This window comes from Micromys minutus (assembly GCF_963924665.1).
Source record: "Micromys minutus genome assembly, chromosome: 21".
NCBI lineage: Eukaryota > Metazoa > Chordata > Mammalia > Rodentia > Muridae > Micromys > Micromys minutus.
Genome location: NC_137956.1, coordinates 13,780,409 through 13,796,199, shown reverse-complemented (window position 1 = coordinate 13,796,199; position 15,791 = coordinate 13,780,409). Strand labels below are relative to the sequence as shown.

Sequence of the window (15,791 nt, the reverse complement as noted above, 5' to 3'; positions counted from 1 at the left end):
TCAATGCAGCCATAGAGAAAAGTTAAATAATGGCATTTGAGAGGAAAGAGATACAGCTAGAAGTCTGTTAGGCAAGTAAGTCAGGCTCAGAAAGTCAGAAACAGCAGTATTTTTCTTCTACATGTGCCATTTAAACATAAACTTGTATTCAGTATGTTTGTGGGGGGAGTGTGTGTGTGTTCATGGGAAGTGGCACTAATAGGAGGTGTGGTCTTGTTATAAATAAGTGTGGCTATGTGGAGGAAGTGTGTCAATGTGCAGGTAGACTTGGGGTCTCCTAGGCTCAAGCTCTGCCCCTTTTGTAAAAGATATTCCTGGCTGCCTTATGAGAGAAAGCACAGAAGTCTTCTTTTGCCTGCCTTTGGATCCAGAAGTAGAGCTCTCAGCTCTTTCTCCATCCCGATGTCCGTCAGGTTGCTGTCATGCATCCATCCCTCCGTAATGATAATGACTGAACCTGTGAGCCAGCCCCAAGTAAATGCCCTTTATAAAAGTAGCCTTGGTCATAGTGTCTCTTCACAGCAATGAAACTCTAACTAAGGCAAAGTGTCCAGCTAACATCTAAAAGATGCCGAATTGATTATGTTCCTCCTTATCTCTGTGTGCATTGTTAGTTGTAGATTGTGTACTACTAGAGTAAGCATCCACTTTAGTGCTAAGTCACACCAAATGAAGCAAAAATGTCCTGGTAAGACTAAGCAGTTTACACAGACCATATGAAGCTCAAAAAAAATGGCACCCTCAGTTCTTCTTAGAAAAAAAACAATAATAAGTGTATAGCACCCTCTTAGAGTGGGGTACACCTAGATCTTAAATCATTAATAACGCAAGAGCTAAGAAGATAGCCTTTTGGCAATTTTTGATATTTAAAAGTCATTGTGTTTAATCTTTACACACAAAGAAAACTTTGAGTATTTTCATGTTACGTTTTGTTTTACATACACTTTATGATCATTGTTAGTAGTAAGATTTCAATGCATACTATCAAACCTTTAAAAAAATCGAGTACTGACAAAGATATGTTCATATAGCTTTATACTAAAATGCTTTCTAATAATCTGTACATGTATCTCTGTTTTTTTAAAATAAAGTTGTAAGGGAAAAATAAATTTTTATATTATAAAAAAAGACTAAGCAGTTTAAATCTTGTGCTGTTTTTCTCTGTCTCTGTCTTACCCTCTGTATCTGTCTCTCTCTTTTCTTTCTTTTCTCTCATTCTTTCTTTCTTTTCTTCCCTTCTCTCTTTTCTCCTCCATCCTTCCTCTCCTTTCTTTCATTCATTTCTCCTTCCCTCCCACAAATACACAACTCTCTCTCTCTCTCTCTCTCTCTCTCTCTCTCTCTCTCTCTCTCTCTCTCTCTCTCTCTCTCTCTCTCTCACCAGACTATGGGGTTTCTTTTTAATCTTATTTACCACTCCTTTTTCATTACCAAATTATTTTGCTGTAAACAGTTCCATAGCCCCATGAACTCATCTCTGTCACAAATTCAAGAGTGTTTCCTCATTTGTGGAGATAGGGAGGGCTCGGTGTGTGGGGGGCAGGTGGGAGATCAAAACCAGGACCCCATGCATGCTAGGTGAGTGCTCTACTACTACTACTGAGTCATTCCCAACCAACCACTTCCTTTCTCTCCACAGCACAATGCTGTGCTGACCATTCACTGCATCATTAAAACTGGGTTTCAATGTCAATAAACTTTAAGTTACTGATGAAACTCTCTGTGTTTAAAATATGCATTATTTATTATGCCCTTTTGAATCACATATAGACGGCATCACAGGTAACCTGATAACATCTTATTGATCCCCTTAGCCCCCCCCCCTTTTTTTGTTTGTTTTTCTGTCTTTCTAGTGCTCAGTTCTATTTTACACAGAGAGAATAACTCTGTTTATACTGAAGTCATGTCTTACCAAAGGCTTGAAAAGGAATGGGAAGCAAGATGGGGGGATGCCTTAAGGCTCGCAGCCTTGTAAGGAAGTGTGGCCTGTTTGCCTCCACAAGAGAAGAATCATTGAGCAGTCCCATGCCGGGGTAAGCAAAACTTTTCTGAGAACGTAAAGGGTGGAAGAAGATGCTAGACTCAAAGCTGCCATATTACAACCTACAGTCGCTTCCCTACTGCTGCCTTAATGCAGTCAGAGTTTGGCAGTCAATCCCTGACCCTTCCTCTCTTCATACTTCAAGTAGCCCATCTTACTTCATTCTTCAGTTAATAGCTTGAATGGATGGATTCAGCTGTGGCACTGAGAAACTGGAAGCCCCCAATGACATTCCAAACAGGGTGACCTCTGTGTATTTCTTTCCATATAATGTCTCTCCCCTCCCAGAGACCCGAGTAACAGTGCAAAGGAAACCCTCTGAGCTAGGCAGAGTAAATGTTTTATTAGTAAGGACAGCAGGAATTCAGTCCAGAGGTATAGTTGATGGTGTTGGATTTGTCAGAGGTCATATTCATTCCACATGGCACATGTAATCTCAGGGCACAGATGACCTATCTCTTTGTGAATGCTTTTTTTACTCCTGATTAATCACACATTTTTCTGATCATAGAAAGACTTCGAGAATCCCCTCTACCTTTCTGAAACAGAAAAACAAAGCAATAGTCAACAATATAGACCAAGAGGAACTGAGGCCATTCAGAATAGCTGTCCTTCTACCTAAGAAAAAATAGCATGGATTCAGGGACAGAAACGTCACAGATTCATACATAGCTACCCTGCCTATTTGATCAATGCAATGTGAAGGAATAGCCAACAACTTGAGGTGTGAACCTGCGTTCTGAATGGCTTCGATCTTGCTCTGTCCAGTGTGAGTCAGCTGTCTTCTCAGCAAACTTTCCCTATAGCAGGAACAGACTGAGGAACAGCAAAGACAATGTGGGTTTTAGACTCAGATCTCAGTTGCAGGCTCTGCTTCATGTTCAATGTTTTCTGCTTCTAGCTCCATGTTTGAATAATTGCTCATCATTGCTGGTCCTCTGTTCCCGATTCTATAACATAGAAATGAAACGAGGAGTTTACTCATGAGGGTATAGCAAACAGTCATGCATATGTGTGTATATAGTTACATAATGTGGCTTTGTTAGTAGCAACTCAAAAACCATATCTATTTTGGCTGACAAGTAATCATGTCTCACATGTGTCTACTGATTGCTGATGAAGGAATACATTTGACTTTTGCACCTTCCCTTGTATGTTGTAAATGCACCAGTGAAATTCTGCCAACGTGGAAGGAGGAAGTTTACCTCTCTAAGAATGTGTGATTACTGTTGACAGTCTGCCATCTTGAAGAAACACCTCTGGGTTAATTGCTGTGACCCATGATTAGATCTACCGCATTTAGGGGAAGAACTGACACATCCCAAAGCATTGTTTCAAGGATTGTGGGTATTTATCACTCTTGCTTGTTTCCTAAGTGGCAGCTATTGACATTAGCTACTAAATTCTGAATTTTAAAATGGGAAAATCTTAAGATACTAAAATCAAGAGAAGTTTCTACATATCTATTTCGAAATAACCATTTATTTCTCCTTCCCAGAAACACTGCAATGAGAATCATTCTTCACAAACTGGATAACAGTTTTCTTAAGGAGCACCAAAATAATTTGGAGTTAAAGAGAACAAAATACCCATTATTTTCCATTACATCTGGATATCTGCAGGAAAACATCCACTAAGCTCTATTACCCCTAGATACCTGCAAGAAAAAAAAAATTCACTAAGCTCTATTACCTCTGGATGCCTGCAATAAAACTATGTGAAAAGTATTTTGTGTATGAGGACACAGGAGACAATGGGAAAAGGGGGCAACAGTAAGAACATTTTAGGATTACTAAAACAGATGCCTTCAGCATTCTAAGTGAATGTTATCTACAACTTAGAGCCTTCATATCAATTCATACTTTGAATTCAAAGGTAGGTGAGAATGAGTTAAGTGTGTAAAATCCTAAATTTCTCCTCTATGAGCTTCCAGTTTCAAAGGACCATGATCTAAAAGATGGGTTTAGATTAAAAACAAAAAAACAAAAAAAAAAAAAAAAGTAATGCGAATACAGATGGCAAGGACCCAACACAGGATAGAGGCAGAAAGACATCCCAGAATGAGCACCCATGGAAGACCTCAGATATGAACAACTATGAACAATGATAGGAAATTAAGATTCAGATCACAGGCGAGAGAGCTATCATAAGCATTTGGCTGTGTGCTGGTAAACTTTGCATATCTTAGGTACATGGAAGGTAATTTATTATTTTTGTGTATAAAATAAATAACTTAAAATTACTAATTTTAAGTGTGTGCATGTGTGTACATGGGTGTGAATGTCCTTAGAGGTCAGAGACATTGGATTCCATGGAGATGGAGCCATAGCTTGTTGTCCACCTAATATTGGTGCAGGGAAACAAGTTTGGCTTCCCTGTAAAAGCAGAATGTGCTCTTAACCACTGAAATAACTCTCCAGCTAATGAATATAAAAGAGAGAGGCACACACAGACAGACAGATAGAAATACATGACAGTATGAGTAAAGGCTAGGGCATATACCCTTTATATTAAAACAAGAGTGAAATTCTATTTTCTGAGGCAACATGGATGCTCTTGATAGACATTAAGTTAATGAAATAAGTCAGGCAGAAAGACAAATACTGTGTTATCACCGGCCTGCAGAAGCAAAATAAAAACCATAAAAGCTGCTAGTACAGAGACTAGTTACAGAGAAAGCAGAGGCAGGTTTCTAAAAAAGATGGTTGGGAATCCAAAGTACAAATAAGCTAATGTTCTATACTCCAGTGGGGTAACGATGGCAGACAGTAATTAAATATATAATCTCAAAACCACTAGTAGTGAAGATTTTGAATCCTGCCAACATAGAAAGATGATAAAATGTCTTAGGTGATTAATATATCAATTATCCTGATGTGATTATTATAGTGTAAGCAAGTGTGAAAACAGTGCTCTGTATCCCATAAATACATACAATTACCGTGTACCACTTTAAAACATGTTTAAGTATAAACTCTTGGATCAGATTCTTTGAGCTCAAATCCTACCTTTGTAAACATGTTAATAATAATTATTATGTGATAGCTATATAACAATAATAATAATGTAGACATGTTAATATAACTAATCTATGGGCAGGACTAATATTAGAGCATCGTACATATTACTCCCTGCAGCTTCAGGGTTCAACTATGCATACCACGCATATAGTCACAAGAGTATAAAACTAAATATCTAATAAACTACAAAGCACACTACTGAAGCAGCTTACTTGAGTGGAAAGATTCTGTGCAGAAGGAGACAGACTCTCAATATCTGTTCTTAGTAACACCCTAGAACAAGAACTTCAGGTTAGTTATAGAATTAAACTAGTTCCAAATAAAAATGGGGCTTGAGCTGAAGCTCAGCAGAAGAGCACTTGTCTGCCATGAAAGAGGCCCTGAGCTCAATCCTGAGAGTGGGGGAGGGCATGAGGGTACGTGAGAAAGAAGCATGAAAAACCACACTTGAAGAATTAGTTGAAAGACTTTGTTTTTTTTTTTTTGTTTGTTTGTTTGTTTTGTTTTGTTTTGTTTGGTTTTTTTTTTTTTTTTTTTTTTTTTTTTTTTTTTTTTTTTTGGACTACAGAGATGGTTCAGTGGTTAAGAGTCCTTGCTGCTCTTCCAGATGTCACAAGTACTGTTCCCAGCAGCCATGTCAGACACCACCCATCCAGTTTCCGGAATCTGATGTTCTTTTCTAAATCCCTTGGGCACTTGTGCCCATCTGCATACACCCCCTGCCACACGCCTGTACTTAAAATAAATATCTCTTAAAGTAGTTCTTTATAGGGAGTCAGTATTAGGCAGGTGACCACTCCTCACAGACCTTACAGGAATATGCTGATTTCTTCAACTCAGTGCATAACAGATTAAAACTTAAATGAAAAAATCACTTGCAGGTAACAGCAGATAGAGAAATCTTCTAGATAGCAGTTCTGGGAGGGAACAGACACAGATAGTTCTTCTTCCTGTGTAGAACAATTCCTTACACTCCAGGAATAGCAATGGAGGCCTAAGTGGCTGTTCCTAAGACAGGTCCTTTTAAAACCTCAACCATCAGCCTCTCCTGCCTGTGGAAGGACTTGCACCAGCCCTGTGTGTCATGGTAACCTGTAAGTGAAAAGGAGGTCTGTCTGGAAACACTGGCTGACAAATGTTCCTCCAGAGGTTAAAGAGATAAGGGTTACTCCAGCTGGCCCCTAAACAGAGATTACTCCTGAGGGGAAGGTAAGCAGATTATTCTAGAGAGGACCTGCTTCAGGATATTCAGGAATTAGCACCTTCACAGGGGAAGCCAGGGAGGACATCTGTACTCCACCTGCGCCACCTGATTGAATTGCGTTTCATACTCCCGTCATTTTCTTTTTTTAAAGGTGACTTTGGTTACTGTTCTGTGATTTTTTTTTTTTTCAGAATTACCGGTACACAGAACCAGAATGAATTTGGAAACTAAACATGCTATCTTTGCCTTTTGGATTTTTCTTCAAGTTCAAGGACTCAAAGGTAAGGTATTTAAATATTCGTTTAGTTTTAAATTTTCTTTTCTTAACCCAGGCTTAGTAGTATGTGCCTGTAATTCTAATACCTCAGAAGACTGGGGTAGAAGAATCAAAACGTCAAGACCAGCCTGGGTAACTGAGAGAGACCCTATCTAAAGAGAAAATGTAAATAAATGAGTTGTAGGGCATCTATATAGGACATGCAAAGTTATACAAGGATTTAAAAAAACTCATAGTGTCTAATTTCAGTATTAAAAAAAATGCTTGATGATTGACAATTTGATTCACTAAATGGTTATCAGAAATGATAGCGTAATAACTATTTCATGTTATAACATAGTTTTAAGTACAGTTTATATTAACAAAATTGTAGAGATAATTCATCTTGTTTACTGTTATAAAACATTTAATGACAATTCTCATCACTAGTATCAATCATAGTAGACCCATGGAACCAACTCATCAAATAAGATCTCAGAAAATAGAATCTAAAATTGAAATTAAAATTCAAGTGGATTGTGATAAGATCAAATATATTTCTTGCCAGCACACAATTAATCTAAAGTTGTCTGCCCTAGACAGTAGCCTGTGTTGTTCAGATTCAGTGCACAAAGCCATCAGCCTAGTGTTTGGTTGGTTTTCAAGTAGTGTAAGTGAAAGTTCTAGATTGTGTCAGTCCTTACAGCATTCCTTCCAATGAGTCTGAACTAAAGCAAGCTACAAACAGGCTTATTTAGGAAAATAACACTTTTTTCCCCAAAACCCACTGGAGAAAGTTTGACTCTGTCTTAAGAATAAGCCTAATCACAAATACTCCATCTTTAAAAGTTGTTAGAAATTAGTAATGTTAGATTTTAATTAATTAATTAATTAATTAATTAATATTGTCTTTAAGGAGAACATTAAAATGTTGGTATAGTAAACCTTTTCATTGAAATCTGGTTTTAAGGTATCTCTGGAATGAAGGAATAGATAATTACATTTGTAAGACATAAAGTATCTGTGATCCTACATGTTATTGAGAAAAATGTGACTTTCAGTGGTTAAATGTAGAAATTTAAAAAAAAAAAATCTGGGCAAAATTTGTATCCAAGTTTTCTTCATGTTTGACTACTTCAGCCAAAAAAAGAGGGCTATTTAGCTTTTCTTGCAGTTTCAGCTGTATATAAATATTTAAATGTATTTTGAAAGTTGTAACTAGAATCAAGCAGTACTGTTCCAAGATAGTCTGAGCTTTAACTGGTGAAAACACATTGATCTATCTGTTTGATAATTCTGGCCAAGCACATCATCTCTTATTTATAATTAACTACATTTATTAATTGAACTATTTTCTTATTCTTGAATGTATCAGATGTTATATACAATTAGAAATAGTATAATTATAAATAGTTAAGTTATATGAAATAAGTGTACCTCAAACCTATAATTTGTGCTAGGCCTACTTCTGTAGAATAGCATGCTCTAGTTAGATGAGAAATTTCGAAAAGTATACTTCTAGCTTTGGACTTTTTATTCCATAAGGATATCATATTTTTCAGTAAGTGTATCTTGACTGCAAATTATGTCTTCAGTCAGTCTGGTTTCCTGTTTGCAACTCTCTAACAACCATGAGGATATTTACCCCGTGATAGCTTGAGAAAAGAAAGAAAGGGTTGCATTTAATGCAAGGACCTATGAAGCTCAGAATCTGGGTGTTACACTAAATTCAAGCTCTATTTGTAAAGACAACTTAGCAAGTTTAAAAATAATAAAAATTTTCTATTTCTTGCTTATTAAGAATAGATTTTCATACAATTCCAATTATGGTTTCTCATCCCCCAACTCCTCTATCCCTACCTGCTCTCCTATCAAAATCCACATCTTTCTGTCTCTGTCTAGAAAAATAAACAAAATAAACAGGCATCTAAGAGCTAATAATAAAATAAGACAAAAACAAAAGCAAAATAAAGCAAAACAGAATAGGGCAAAACAATCAATCAGGAAAAAGGGCCTCAGGAATAAAACACAAGAAACACATAAGAGACATGCACATTCACACACCCAGGAATCCCACTAACACACAAAACCATAATGTATATGCAGAGGAACTGGGAGGTAAATAAATAAATCCCTTGGCCAAGCATTATGAGACAAAGAACCTCTAACGATGCCATTGTCTTTGTTTTGTGTTGGTCATCTACTGCTAGGCATGGGCATTGTCCTTAGGAGTAGTTTGTATCCTAAGGACAGGCCCCATTCCTGGTCCAGAAACTATCTCTGATTGATAATCACTCACAAAATAAGTAGATATTTTTAATTACTCCTATTACATCCATCACAACACACCCTCCATGGTCACATTTATTTTCTCAGTTTTTTTCTCGATGTGTGTATTCGGTTTTTAAAGATTTATTCTTCTTCTACAGGAATTTTATACGAGGCTTTGGCAGCTTGGGTCAAAATATCTGAATTTCTATATTGCTATCTAGGTTTGCCCAGCTTTGTTTAAATGTCTACATAATGTTTCGATATAAATGTCAAGGTTTGATTTCTTGAATATCCGAACTAAGTTTTTCTAGTTATTTTATCACACACAAGAATTTCACTAAGTACATCTGAGTGTAAGCCACTCATTCAAGACAGCATAAATTCACTAAATAATATTGACTGAATGAAGTATGAACATTCTATAGCATCTCACTCCTATTAACAAATTGCTTTTAAAGAGTTTTCTATGCCCTTGAGTGACTCTTTTCAATTTGACTCCACTGTGTGTTCATTGTGCAGCCAAAGATGGGGTAGACACAAAATAAACCAGAAGTATGTTCATAGTTCAAAAGGATTCCTTTTAAGCTTTGCAGATTTGCATATAGCTTTTCCATGGGAATTTAGTGAAAGAAAGAAAGAAAGAAAGAAAGAAAGAAAGAAAGAAAGAAAGAAAGAAAGGAGGGAGGGAGGGAGGGAGGGAGGGAGGGAGGGAGGGAGGGAGGGAGGGAGGGAGGGAGGGAGGGAGGGAGGGAGGGAGGGAGGGAAGGAAGGAAGGAAGGAGGGAGGAAAGAGGGAAAGAAAAAATGAAGAAAGGAAGGAAAAAAGGTTTGGATTTCAAAATGTTCATTAACTGAAATTGTTGTAGCACCAAAGAGCACTCAAAGTTTCAATGACTAGTTACTTTATTTTTTTAATATTAATATTAATTATTTTATTTATATTGCAAATGTTGCCCCTACTCCTGGTTCTCCCTCACAGAGTTCTTTCCCCCATTCCCTTTGCCTCAGAGAGGGTACTCCCACCCCACTGTATCCTTCCTCCCTGGGGCATCAAGTGCCAACAGGCTTACTGAGGCCTTGGCAAAGCTCCAGGCTCCGGCAATGTCTGAGCAGCGCAGCGGGAAGAGGGAGGGGTGCGGGTTCATCTGAAGCACGCAAGGCACACACGGTGCACTCACTTCTCCATTTCACATAAAGAATTTCAATTAATTGTCTGTGGCATTCAGTGTGTGGGAGGAAGGGGAGAGAAAAGTTTCCATTGGCAAGTCCTAGAATGAAAATGGTGTTTATCTTAGTAGCACATGCCTTGTGCATTACATTGGATTACTTGAAATGAAACCTTTAACTATGCCATTATTAGTCCACCAAGGTAGGGTAATTGTTCTAGTCGCTGGAAATGTCAGGAAATTTGCATTTGAAGATACTCCACTTCTTGATAATCCTACCCTACTGGGACATTCTTGTATTAGGAAATTATCCGGAAGGCCTTTTGCCTCCTCAGAACTGCATTGACAGAGAACATAGTGCCGTTTGTACTCAAGAGATGGCTGCCCAACGGCAGTCACAGTAACTACAGCTACTGTATTTTGTGTTTATGTCTGGAATTCAAAAGTTTCAAGGCAGACTTTTTTAATGTCACACTAATATATCTGCAAAATGCCCTTCTGTCAAGGCTGTGAAAATTGAAGATACTTATGGTCAATGAACCAGCAAAGTGACAAGTCTGAAACTAGTTGCAAGATTATATGTTTGCTTTAAGAATAAAAAGCAATTGCTGCCATGTGGCCCCCTATACTTTGTACCCCTGGTCACACTTGTACTTGGAAGGTAGTTTGAGCCTATGCCACCTGATTCTTTGGACGCAAGGTCTGTAAATATCAGTTCTAAGCATCCCTGGAAATTCTGATTTTATCAATCTTACTGCCGTGATAATTTTGGCAAGTTTTATGCTACTGTTAAATAATTCATATCAGAAACAAAGATTTGTTTTATTTTGTTTTGTTTTTAGGGCAGTTTCTAGGTTTTCCTTATACTCAGCACCTGTGTTTGCCGAAAGCATTTTTTAAAAAAAGAGGTGGGGTGCTGACTTCACTGCACTGGGAAGCCTCAGATTCCTGAGTGACAGGTCACGACCCACACTGTCTCTTCTTGCTTAAGGACAGAACAGACACTTATGCAGTCATGGGACGAGAACTGAGTTTTCAAACCCTTACAAGAATGAATACTGATCAGATTTTTGAAAGGAAGAAAAGTCTTCCAACCAGATTGTGAGGTTCAACTTTCCAGAGTAGACAGTCTCAGCAACCACAGAGCTTCAGCTCACAAGCAAAGATCAGTTCACCCAAGATTAGGAGTCCAGGCTCACAAAACAGGAGGCCCCAGACAGGTGGAATCAGAAGGATAAAGTAACATGACCTGTTCTTTGGAATAGGTCTGGGCAACCTGCACACACAGCAGTGTTGCACTGAATCGGCAAGGATGCTGGTATAGCCAGGGTAAGGAAAATCACATATGGAAATCTGCAAGGGAGCTTAGAACTGCATTGTACACCATCTTCTGAAAATGCCCTGACGACTGTACTTCCAAGCATAGCAAATAGAAGCAGAATGTGAAGAAGCTAAGAACAGCAAGGAAAGGCTTTGCACTTGGGTTTTCACATAGGTACCTCCCCGTTTACATTCATGGGTTTTAAGGAAACAGCATTTTTCTGCATGCCTTTGCAAATCCATTCGTGTTCATTCCCACATGGTTTTCTTTATGTATCCACATTCTGTCACGCTTTTCCTAATTGCACCAGAAGAATTAAGGGGAGCTAAAAGAAAAGGAGTTTTGTGGGGAGAAGTCATAATTCATGAAAAGTTTCCATGTTAGAAGGGCTTTAACATCACACAGAAAATAGCTTGTGTTGGACTAGTGTATCTGCTTTGAAATTTTCCCTACTGCATCTATAAACAATTTGTGTTCAGCTGATGTACAAACAGATTAGCATTGTGATTGCTTCATTGGACACACAGATCAAAACACTTTCCTGACAGTAACCAAGTTAATAAATAGTAGCCGTTACTTAACTTTGTGGGGTCATCCACTGAGAACTCACAGTGATCTTAATTAGTCTTACTTCTTAGGAGTTCAATGGGTAACAAGCAACGTGTTCCATTGTGTTTGGGAACCAAAGACAGACTGTTAAGTAATATTCCTAAATTCATTTGATATGGAAAAGAGGACTGTGAAGGGTCCTCTCTTGTATCTATTTAGTTCAATAATAGCGTCCCTGAAACACTGAAGAATGGAACTAGTGTGGGTTTTTTTATTATTATTAAAACTCAAAAGCTGAATTTCCTGCTAAAAAGAGCATATATTTCTGGGCCATTTATAACATCTGTTGTCTGAAATAATCTCAGAACTGGTGGTCACGCCATTCAGACCCATCCTGATGGTCATATCCTTCAAGTTGACCCTGACAATAATATTCTTCAGGTCTACCCAGAACATGGAAGATTCTGTTTTAGGACTCCTAGTATTCTTTTAAAAGAGTAGTGATGTTTGGAATTCCTCAAAGGAAAATTTAGAGTGCTATCTTAAGCACCTACAATAAAGTCTCAGTGCTAAGTGAATTACTTAGATTGTAGCGTTATGTAAAGGTGGTCACTGGTGGATATTGGCACAGTGGAAATGTTCTTTAAAACCCAAAGTAACACTATTCCTCCCATCACTCTAGAGCTTCTCCTTCAGTTTTGCAATGCAGTTTTACTTCTGGAGACTAGAACATTTTTAACATTTTTTTTTTTTTTTTTTTTTTTGGTCATTGCTCTTTCTTCTGCCTGCTGGAGTTCATCAGTGTGCTCCTCGTGAACCTAACATGCTCTAGTCATCTCTAGAATCCTTATCAATAGTCTTCTTGTCCATGAAAGAGAAATGTCCGCTAACCTTCTGGCTAGATAACATTTACTTTGTTAGTTCACTTGAGAAAATGTGCTCCCATTCTTAAGCTGACAGTTGTAACTAGAGAGCCCCCTAAAGTAGAGACCATCCGCGAACCCCGCATGAATTATTGCCCTATCAGGACACATCAAGCTAGCCCGTCTTCATACTGCCTGTGAGTCCCTGAGAGTGCCTAGCACAGTAGTTCTCGGCCTATGAGTTGTGATCCTTTCAGAGTCAAACAACTTTTACAGGGGTCATCTAAGACTATCAGAAAGCAGAAGTTTATGTTATAATTTCTAACAGTAGCTAAATTACAGTTATGAAGTAGCAATGAAAATAATTGTATGGCTGGGGATCCCCACAACATGGGAAACTGTTATTAAAGGGCTGCAGCATTAGGAAGGTGGAGAGCCACTGCCCTGTCCCGATTATTCTCAGTGCCTCCTCTCGCCCTGAGCCCACAGATCAGTCAGCAGCAGAGCTTGACTCCTTGCAGAACAACTCTGTCGCTTACTACACGACCCGAGCAAATTGCTCAATGAGCAATTTTACAGTTTCTTCATCTATAAAATAGAAACGAAGATTGCAGGGTCTGCTTCAAAGTGCTAAAGCACTTCGTGAAGCATCTGCTACAGAAACACACACTGAAGGCTGATTCTCAGAACTACTCTGATGACTCCCGCCTTCACATCGTCACCCCTCCTACCTGATGAGAAAACTGAAGTCATTTGATCCGTCTCTTCCTACTCCAAAGTGCTTCTGAATCTATCTGAACGCCTCTCATTTTCTTTTGTTTCGAAGGGAATGCAATAATTTTCAGCTTTTGCTAATGCACAAGTAAGTTATTCTCACCTACTCCCTGCGGTTTTTAACTCCAGTTCCCATAGTACCTGGGCCTTCCATTCCCCCTCTCCTGGGCTAACAGTGTTCATAAATGATTTTCAGCGGTGAGAAAGGAAATGCTTGGACTCGAGTTTTGAAGATTATAATTCTTTTCGGTTCAAGGCAGTATCTAAGATGTAATAATTGTCCAAGCTACCTGGGTGATTCACCTACACAGCCAAGTTTAAGCATAAATTTGGTTTTCTGGAAGGATGAAATTTAGGTCACCATATTGTGGAACTTCAGGAGATTATTCTCAATCTGCTGGGGTTATTTAGTAACTATATACTATAGCTTTACTATTCATGGCCCACTACCTTCTCCAGCTTCAAATTTTAATAAAAACAAAGGTAAGAATAGAATTTCCAAAGCCTTCCCAATGCATACAGAATGAATACAATAGAAAAGAGTGAAATGACTGTGTCAGAACAGGTATCTGAATCCCCCTGCTCATTTCCTTGCTTTGTCAGTACTATCTCCTGTAGTTAAGAAATGAGAACAACCTATACTTCCAGCAACAGATGAACAGATGAATAAATGTGGTATACCTACATATCAGCGTACTATTCATCAGTACAAAAAGGGAAATCATGATATTTGCAACTACATGGATAAATCTGAAGACCAGTGTGTTAAGTGAAACAAGCTAGGCACTAAAATGCATGTGCTCAGTGGTCTGTGCAGCACTCAGAGGTTGACTGCAAAATGACAGTTACCAGAGGCTAGGACATTTGGAAAGATCAAAGTATGGAGAGATATTGTTCAAAATTTTCTGTTAGATAGGAGGAATGCATTTGGGAGTCAAAATATATAATGTGACTAAAGTTCAAAAGACATCATAATTTCGAAAAATGCTATAGGTAGATATAAATAAAAACTATATAATATGTGCACTTAAGTTACAAATATTTAGTCATTTCACAACATATACCTACCAAAATACCACATAACAAACTAAGCTTTAACTGTCAATATAAAAATAATAACACAATGTAATTTAAAAGATAAAGCCAAAAAATTATCATCTGAACTCTTTATAGTGAGTCTTCTTCCTTTCTGGCCTTACAGAGACAGTTCACATTCCTGCTAGAGTCATTTTATGTAGGTCTTCTTATTTGGAAAGCTTTCACTAAGGCTATATAAAACGTTTCAATATTTATTCATCTGTCATCCATAAATGTCTCTGTGATAGGTCCAAGTTCTTCCTTGGAAAGTGTATTTTCAGAGAACCAGAAACAAGAGAAAGTAGTAAATGAAGCAGCAAAGTAGAATGCCTTTCAAAAAGTTCTGTTGAGTGCTAATCTCATACAACCATCCTCAGAGAGCACAGGACGAGAACCACAGGACTCTCCATGAGTCAAGGGCTGACAGAGGTGAAGTCTAAGCCATCTCCTCAAAAGATTTCCCCAAGAACCGTAACAGTTCACTTGTATTTCCAGTGTTCATGAATAATGAACACTGTTTCATCATGAATAATAAAAGTCCTTAGCACCAAAAAAAAAAAATTCTAAGACAATAAGAAGTAGATCCAAAAAGTAAATTAAAAGGAGAAATGGATCTCTGTCTCCTATAGAGATCAGAGCCTATGAAGAGATGATTCAAAGAGAAGAAGGCTGAGACTATACACAAGAGATAGCGAACCTTCATTTCGTAGCACATGCAGTAGTCAACTCAAAGGCGTTAAAAACTTAAAAGATTTGAAGTACGAAATTATTGGAAGAGAGCACAGGAGGGAGAGTCTTTACTTTGTCTTAGCAAGGATTTTAATTTGGAAAGGGTATACCTCAGCATTCACTCAGGAAACAAACAAAAGCAGACCAGTTGGATTAGCAAGAGGAACAAAAAATGTGTCCTATGAACTAAAAGAAAATATTAGCAAACCATAGACACAAAAATGGCTAAGTATCTGAAATTGTTAAGGAACTTCCACAAGGCTTTAGCAATAAATAAATAAAAATACAACTAACATAGCTTAAATTTTTAAAATGGGAAACTTCCTCAATGGAAATGTTTCCAGAGTCATTGAAATGACCATCATGAGAGAGTCCACCATGATCCATCTGGAGAAATATCAGAGCACAAGTGACAGGAGATAAAGCCTCACACAAGTCACATGACTCTCAAAAAGTCAAGATAAAGCAAGTACTAGTGAAGATGTGGAGAAAAAAGCCCCTGGTACACTGGTGGCAGGAAG

The 15,791-nt window shown here is 38.0% G+C and overlaps 1 protein-coding gene across 1 annotated transcript in view; it reads left to right on the top strand.

Annotated features, from left to right (window-relative positions):
* Window positions 1-6,479: 6,479 nt before the first annotated feature.
* Window positions 6,480-15,791, top strand: part of IMPG1 (interphotoreceptor matrix proteoglycan 1) — a gene marked incomplete at both ends in the record, with an annotated part of 144,678 nt that continues 135,366 nt past the window's right edge. Inside the window, one exon of the mRNA XM_080934311.1 lies at window positions 6,480-6,546. Within this exon, the coding sequence (XP_080790437.1) occupies window positions 6,480-6,546 (67 nt within the window). The remainder of the gene's footprint in view (window positions 6,547-15,791) is intronic.